At 69.9% G+C, this 7,743-nt stretch overlaps 3 protein-coding genes across 3 annotated transcripts in view; 2 read left to right on the forward strand and 1 right to left on the reverse strand.

Annotated features, from left to right (window-relative positions):
* The window catches only part of CHLNCDRAFT_141372 (hypothetical protein), a gene marked incomplete at both ends in the record, with an annotated part of 2,702 nt that extends 1,160 nt beyond the window's left edge, over positions 1-1,542 (reverse strand). The window contains 4 exons of the mRNA XM_005843236.1: positions 202-387; positions 707-781; positions 1,120-1,167; positions 1,312-1,542. Of these exons, the coding sequence (XP_005843298.1) occupies positions 202-387; positions 707-781; positions 1,120-1,167; positions 1,312-1,542 (540 nt within the window). The remainder of the gene's footprint in view (positions 1-201; positions 388-706; positions 782-1,119; positions 1,168-1,311) is intronic.
* A 3,540-nt stretch (positions 1,543-5,082) lies between these two features.
* On the forward strand, positions 5,083-6,033 carry CHLNCDRAFT_55327 (hypothetical protein; the record flags this gene model as incomplete). Its single annotated transcript, XM_005843192.1, has 3 exons — positions 5,083-5,142; positions 5,368-5,559; positions 5,872-6,033. 3 exons carry the CDS (start codon positions 5,083-5,085, stop codon positions 6,031-6,033), a joined length of 414 nt encoding a protein of 137 aa, XP_005843254.1.
* An 806-nt stretch (positions 6,034-6,839) lies between these two features.
* CHLNCDRAFT_141375 (hypothetical protein) overlaps positions 6,840-7,743 on the forward strand; it is a gene marked incomplete at both ends in the record, with an annotated part of 3,087 nt that continues 2,183 nt past the window's right edge. The window contains 3 exons of the mRNA XM_005843193.1: positions 6,840-6,910; positions 7,093-7,292; positions 7,512-7,708. Coding sequence (XP_005843255.1) covers positions 6,840-6,910; positions 7,093-7,292; positions 7,512-7,708 — 468 coding nt within the window. The remainder of the gene's footprint in view (positions 6,911-7,092; positions 7,293-7,511; positions 7,709-7,743) is intronic.

Consider the following 7,743-nt stretch of genomic DNA (forward strand, 5'->3'; position numbering starts at 1 on the left):
CCGGGTGTTGGCCGGTGTGCACAGGGAGGCGGCGAGGAAGGAGGGCCTCCACACACACGCGCGCGCGCACACGCACAGCCACCACAAAGCGACAAAGCCATGGCTACGGCCACCCAGCGCACCCCGTACACACACACACACACACACACACATACAGACACACATGCACACGCCCACGGCAGCCCCACCAGCCCCGCTCACGTAGCCGCAGTCGACGCAGAGGTGGGTGGCCCGCGCCTTCTGCGCCGCGGTCAGGCGGCGGCCAAAGCGGGCGGGCGCCGGCTTCTTGGGCAGCTTCTTCACGTCCACGCTGTCGTTGGCCCCCTTCACCAGCACCAGAAACACCGGCGAGGGCGCGGCCTGCAGCGCGGAGCGCGTGAAGCCCAGCTGCAAAGCAGGCGGAGCAGGCAGGCACAGCAGGCACAGCAGGCGGGATGTGGGCGTGGGGCGCGCGGGTCGGGCGGCTGGCAGGCTGCGGACGGCGGCTGTGGCCAATCCGCGGCCGGCAGGCCTAGCTGTCCACCCCTGGCCGTCCGGGGCCGGTGAGGGAGGCACAGGTGGGGTGGGGATGGTGGAGGCTGGGCTGCCGCTGCCGCCGCCTCCTCCTCGTTCCCCGCCGCCGCCAAACTTGCCGCCACCTAGCCGCCTTTAGCGGACCCACCACCGCCCTCCCGGCTGCAAAAGAAAGATCGGAAATGGGCCCCACCTTGTCCGCAGCCCACAGCTCGTCTCCGAAGAATGAGGAGGTGTAGATGACTGTGTCTCCCACAGAGATGCCGGCCTGCAGCAAGAAAGGAAGAAAGGAAAGGACACAGCAGGGGACATGTGGGGGACCGACATGGGGGGCCAGGCGAAGGGTTTGGATGGGAAGAAAGCAGGGCTGAGGCATCGCTGCGACAGCGCAGCGGGGGTGGCAGGGCAGGCAGGGCAGGGGAGCGGCTGCTGCTGCTGGAGAGGGCAGACGGGCTTAGGATTGCCAGCCGTGCAGGCAGCATGGGGCAGGCCTGGGCAGCAGGCAGGCAGGCAGGCAGCATGCATTGAGGGCGGGCCGCCGTCAGCCGCCAGCCAGATGGCGGGCGCAGCGCCGCCGCGGCTTGCCTTGGCTGCGTTCCCGCTGACAGACTTGACCACCAGGCCGCCCTTGGGGCTCTTGCTCTGGTCCAGCACCTGCGCAAGGGAGGGTAGGCTGGTTGCACAGGACGGCGGCGGCGGCGGCGGCGGCGGCAGGGACGGGAGCGGCGATGCCCTCCGAGGGTCGATGATGCAGCCCCCGCTTCATGCGCTGCCGGCGCTGGCAGGCAATCTCCGCACCAGGCCCAGCGGCTTCTCTACATCGACAGTGATTTGCTGGCCGCCGCGGCCGGTGGAGCGGGCCTCGACGGTGGCGGCCTTGCGGGCGCGGGCGGACACCAGGGCGCCGCTCTGGGCGCGGGGGACGGAGAGCCTGGCGGTGCCGGCGAAGAAGGAGGAGCGCTTGGCGGCCGAGACGCAGGCCACCGGCCGGGCCACACAGCTGGTGGTGGCTGCAACAGCGGATGCCATAGCTGGGGGCGATGCAAGGCGTCCGACACTTCGAGCGGCTGGGGTAGACTGCGATGGCGGGGGCGATGGCGCAATGCGGTGGTGCAATATCATGGCCTCAGCGCTGAGTTGGCCGCCGCTTTCTTGCCGCCCCCCTGCCACCCACAGCCCTCTTGCCATCCCTCCGATACTGCCGAGGCGATGAAGAGGCGGAATGCACATTGGTACCTCCGGGCAGCCGGTCTTCCCGGTCGACATCTCCGCATGCCTGCGTCCAAGCGTGCTGCAACCGGGATTTGGTGACGCAAATGGCCCCTGTCAACGTAAATGGGTCCTGATCTCGAAGAGGCATCCAGATGCGTTGCTGGTGCGGTCCGCGCCATGCGGTGGCAGAGCGGCGTCCAGGCGGCACCCTGCTGGGACTACTGGCCTTCAAAGTCTGATGAGGATCTTCCGTCACTACAGCTTCGCGTATGCATCGAAAATTGGAAGTTACAAAACACAGTGATAAAAACATTGAACTTTGTAAGTAGTTTTGCACAATGCCGGCAGAGTGTGCCGCTGGGCCGGCTACGGCCGGTGCAGGTGCGAGCTGCGCACGGTGGCGGCCACCCAGGCCGCCAGCCCCGCCCCCACCACCAGCACCGGCCAGCCCACGGTGGCGCCCAGGGCCAGTATCGGCTCGCACATCTGGCGGTACTGGCTGCTGGTGAAGCTGCAGTCCACCTGCGGGGGAGGGCCCCAGTCCTGGCGGCGCCGCCGGGGCGAGCGCGGCGTGCCGGGCAGCCCGTCGGCGTCGGCCACCTGGCGCTGGCGCTGCGCCGCCAGCCACCGCTGCTCCTGCTGCGCCTCGTGGCGCCGCACGTCGCGCAGCTGGGCGCGCCAGCACAGCAGCGTGGGCAGCACAAAGCCCAGGGAGGCCTGCAGGGGGCAGGGCGCAGGGCAGGCGGGTTGCGGCGGTTCCGTTGGCATAGGCAGGCGACCAGCCCAGTAGAATTATCCGCAGTTAATCCACTTCTTTTCTTAGGCATCGCGTTGCATGTAACGGCTGTGCCTGTGCCAGCATGGCATACAAGCAGGGGCAGGGCGAGGGACAGCGGGCACGGCTTGCGCGCGGGCGCAGATCAAAGCGCGGCCCAGCACGGCGGCAGCGCTCGCCTGCAGGGCCCAGACGACGGCGGTGCACTGCTGCGCGGCGCCAGCGACGCCCGCCGCCGCCGCCAGGTGCTCTCGCGTCCCCGGGCACAGCAGCGAGACCGCCTGCCTCATCACCCAATGCACGCCGCCAGCCAGCCGCGCATTGGCGGGGTGCTGGGCGGCGTACTGCCGGCAGGCTGCGGCAAGGGTGGCAGGCAGCGAGCGCGGCGTCAGTTGCGCTGCTGCAAGCACCTGCGGCCAGGGCCTGCGCAGCCAGGCCTGCCCCCAGGAAGGCCACAGGGGTGCTGCCGCCGCTGCAGCACGCACCAGCGCCCTGCCGCTGCCATGCAGCGAGGCGAGCAGAACACCCCGAGGGCAAGCAGGCGAGCAGAGCACCCCACACTGGTGGAGCACACGCATGGCCGGCCGCGCCACCAGCACGGCGCCCAGCCTGGCGCCCACCTGTGGTTGCCCGCCGCATGAGAAGCACCACCGTGGCTGTGTGCACCACCACGTGCGCCAACGGCGGCAGGTGGATGGAGATGGGGGCCAGCAGGCAGGAGTGCAGCCAGGCGACGGGCAGCAGCAGGAGGCCCAGCGCGCGCAGCAGGCTCGACGCGTCGCCTGCCTCCTCGGGCGCGGCGCAGGCGCCGGCGCCGCCGCCAGGGACGTCGGCGCAGCCTGCGGCGGCCCTGCCGGCCAGCCGCGACACATCCACCAGCAGCGGGAAGGCGCCCGACAGGGCGCGGATGCCGGCGACGAGCGGCAGGCGGTGGCGGAGGTACGCGGCGGGGCGCAGGGCGCTCAGGCAGACCACGGCCGCCTCCAGCGCGATCAGTGCCAGCACCGCGGCCAGCTCGCGGGGCAGCAGCAGGCGGTAGGAGAGGGCGAGCCAGCTGATGTGCAGCGTGCCGACCAGCAGGATGGGCACCCGGTCTTCCACCGCCCACCACGCCGCCAGCGCCGCATCCAGCGTGGACCAGCCGGGTATGGAGGGAGGCATGTGGTGGTGTGCGCCTGGACCTTGCCCCTGGCCTGGCCTGCATCAGAGGCGGGCTGCCCGGGTCGGCGGCTGCAGAGAGGAGCGGGGATGTGGCAGGGAGCCGGCCGCAGGAGCTGGGCGGCGGCGGCGCGGCGGCCACAGGTCGCACCCGATGGACGGCGGGCTGGAGCAGCCGCGGTCCTACTCGCGCTGCCTGCCGCTCGGGCTGCAAAGAGCTCGCTCTGTTTTGGACGGAAGCCTTTGCGAGCTCCCGGACAGTGGGGTGCTTTGGCGCAACAAGCGGCAGGCCTGGTGTTGGCTATACAGCGTATGCAGCCAGCTTAGGCTCGCCTGCCAGGCACCCCTGCAGTACAGGGACAGGCTCGCATTCGGCACCCGCGGGTCGTCATGTGGCCACTGGTCGGCGGCGTCTTGGGAGGGGCCTCTGCCCCTAGCAGGTGGCGCAGCACGTGGCTGAGAGAGTGTAGGACGCTTCACCCTAGCCAGTGCAGCCCCAGGCAGGGTATACACATTGCCCAAACGATCCTGCGGCAGCCGTTGTGCACACCGGCACCGGCCGCGAGCCGGTACTGTGGCCGTTGCGGCTAGGCTGCTGCTTGTGAGGCTGTGCCTGTAGAGTGGTTACAATAAAGGGACCCAAGGAGACAGAACATAAATGTCACCCCAACGCAGGCATGCCGCGGGCTGCACTGCAAATTGCATGCAAATGCAAGTGTGTGCGTGGCGGCGACGACTGCAGCGTGCGGGGCATGGACCAACAGGCACACACAGCCATTCGTTCCTCAATCAAGCGTCGGTTCGGCGACGAAGTCGCAATTCTGTGGCACTTGCGCAGCGCCCTAGCCGCCCATGGCGTTCACCAGCCTCTCCTCCGCGCCATCGAGGCCGGCGCTGGGGCTCCCCAGCAGACGTAACGGGTCTCACCTGATGCCGTCACTGCTGCGCCCGATCGCGCGCCCAGCGGCTGGGCCGGCTGTGGGCGGCCGGGCCGCCGCCGCACTGCGGGCGTCAGCAGCAGCCTCCCCCTGCCCTCCGCCCGCTGGGGTGGACCTGGGGGCTGCGTATGAGCAGCTGCGCGGCCAGCAGGCCTATCTGGTGTCCACACAGGAGGCAGTGGAGGTCACTTCTCTGTGGGGCCAGCAGGAGCGGGCGGTCCTCGTCTTTGGCCGGCACATGGGTGAGCTTGCCTGCCTTGGCAGCAGCAGCTGGTGTGAACAGGCCTGCAAGCCTGTGGCATGCATGCGGAAAATGCACGAGGGCTTGCAGCATGAGCCGACCCAGGGTTGCCTCTGCGACTCGGCTGTGCATCCCTTCATCCGCAGCACCGTGCCGCCCGCGCCCGCTGTGCCGCTTCCCTCGCGCCCTCCCCCGCAGGCTGACTGTTCTGCTGGGAGTTGGCGCGGCAGTTGCACCGCGACGTCATGCCAGCTCTCGACGCAGCCTCAGTCAAGCTCTACCTCGTCACCATCGGCACTCCCCAGGTCAGCGCCGCCGCCGCCGCCAGCAGCGGCAGCGGGACAAATGGGGCCGGGCCAGCCAGCGCCAGCCGAAGCGGGACGGCGGAGACAAGCTGCTGCTTGGATGCAGCTCCGAGAATCACGTTGCGTCAAGCCCTCGTTCCCTTCCTCGTCTCCGCCTCGCGTGTCTCCAGCCCCACTCACCTCCTCGCCTCGGCCTCCCCCCGCCCTCGGCCTGCCCTGCCGCAGAGCGGTGTAGATTTTGCCAGCCAGACCGGCTTCCCGCCAGACCGGCTGCTTGCAGATCCGGAGAACGCCTGCTACGAGGTGCTGCAGTTCCGGCGCGGCCTGAGGGCAACCTTTTTTGACCCCGCCACCCCCGCAGCCATCAAGGCGCGCATGCGGGACGGCGGCGATGCCGATTTGAAGCAAGTGCTGAAGGTAGGTGGGGCGGTGGCTGCCAGCTGCGGGGCGCGAGTGTGGGGCGTGCTGTTTGGTGGCAGGGGGAGGGCTGGTGGCGGTAGCATGTGTGTGTGCCCCCTTCTCTGTTGGTGGTGATGGAAGGGCAGGATAGCGGTGCCGCGCCTTTGTCGGTGTTGGTTTGTTCCCTAGCCGCATGCCATCCCTAGCCATGCTCCTTACTGCCCCTACTGCTGCTGGCCGCCAGCTGGCTGCCCCAGGCACCGTGCTGCTGCTGCTGCTGCTGCTGCCCTGCTGACACACTGGCGCCGCCGCGCCCTGCTGCCGCTGCAGTCCTACAAGCCGCTGATGCCCCCCCGCACCGAGCAGGCTTTCTTCCAGGGCGGCGTGCTCGTGTTTGAGGGGCCCCGCCTGCTGTGGGCTCACTACGACCCAGCCACCTCGGCCCACGCAGACCTGGGCCAGCTGGTGGCGGCGGCCACGCAAGGGCTCTAGGGGCTGGCGGGGGCGCCGCTAGGGCGCCGGGGCCCAGTGGGCGTTTTGCCCTCGAGCGCTGCGCCGTTTGCCCACCCGCTCACCAACGCAGGTTGCAATGCACCGCCCGCCGCGTGCCCCACCCCGCCCACCCCACAAAATGCATTCCCCAACCTGCCTGCCAGCCCGGCATGTGGCAGAGCAGCGGCATCCCTGGCGTGGCGCCTGCCTATGACGCCGCCGGCCAAACGGCACGGGACATCCCTGCCAGGCTGGCGGCCGACCCGCCTGGGCACCGCAGCCGGGATGGCCGCGACCCGCCCACATCGCCCTGCTCCATCTTGCACTCGAACCATGCAATCTTCGATGCACACATTTTCTAATAGACAAGTGGAAGCCACAAGAGCACAGCACCAACAAACCACTGCTGAGAGCGGCTCACCATCTGATGGTGCCCCGGATGCGTGGCACCTACTGCTGCATGCACCAGGCCAGGCCCAAGGCAGAAGGATGACCTCCAACGATGGTGAGCTATGTGGGAGGTACTGCAGTCAGTCGGGATCCTAGCCTGAGACCGCACTGTAAGTGCGACGCTGGGGCGGCGTCCGCGGCGGTGTACCTGCGCTGCGTACCGCATTTGTGCTTGCCACGCACGCCAACGCTCGTCTTTCTCGACTCGTGAGCGAGGTGCAGGAATCAACTGGGCCTGTGCGCCGCCACTGGAGCCCATCTGCATCTCCGTGGGCCTGCGTCGTCTGAAGAGCCTGCCCACCGGTCCTGAAACCTCCGCCTCAGGCCCTAATCCGCTGGTTGCTTGGGGGGCGGCTATGCGGGGCCCATTGCGGAGAGCCCTCGCAGCGCACGCCGGCCTGGGGCGCAGCTACAGCGTGGTGGCCTGGTGAGTGGCTGCTACAGGCATTCGGTTGCAATGGCTGGGATGGATCGCACCGCACGAGCGGAGGGGAGCAGCGCTTGTAGTCGCCCATGCCGCCGCCACTGTCTGCTGCCCCGTCAGTCGGGCCGCCGCGTGCTCAGCTGCCGCGCCGCCGACCCTGCGCCGCGCCGCCGACCCTGCCGCAGGGGGCGCAACACCGAGTTCCAGTGCGGCGTGTCGGCCGCGCTGCCGCTGCTGCTGCAAGCGCGCGAAGTCGAGGCGTTGGCAGGCCTGCCCGTGGCCTCGCTGACCGCGGGCAAGACGCACAGCGCAGGGGTGCTGCGCGGCGGCGAGGTGCTGACCTGGGGGGAGGGACTGCACGGCAAGCTGGGCCACGGCTGCGTCGGTGGGTGGCGCAGCTGAGCTGGCCGCCTGCGATGCTTCCCGCGCTGCTGCCACGCGCTGCCTCGCCACCGCCGGGCAGCAGAGGCTCCTTGCCGCCTGCTTGCCTGGCCCTGGCGCGGGCCCTTGCAGCTGCGGGCGCTGTCCCCCGCCCTTCCCCGCCGCCGCTGCTGCCTGCTGACGTCCCCGCCGCCGCCCCGCCGCGCCGCTGCCCGCCCTGCAGACAGCGCGCACGTGCCGCACTGTGTGGAGTCGCTGGCGGGGCGGGTGCATGTGGTGGCGGCGGCCCTCGGGCGCCACCATACCCTCTTTCTGGACTCCAGCGGCCAGGCCTGGGCAACAGGAGAGAACAAGGAGGGGCAGTGCGGGCTGGGCACGCCGCTGGAGGAGCTGGCGCGGCAGCAGCGGCGGCAGTACGAGGTCGGCGGCCTGGCGGGGTGGAGCCCCGGCGCGGC

The sequence above is a fragment of the Chlorella variabilis genome (genome assembly GCF_000147415.1).
Source record: "Chlorella variabilis unplaced genomic scaffold CHLNCscaffold_33, whole genome shotgun sequence".
NCBI lineage: Eukaryota > Viridiplantae > Chlorophyta > Trebouxiophyceae > Chlorellales > Chlorellaceae > Chlorella > Chlorella variabilis.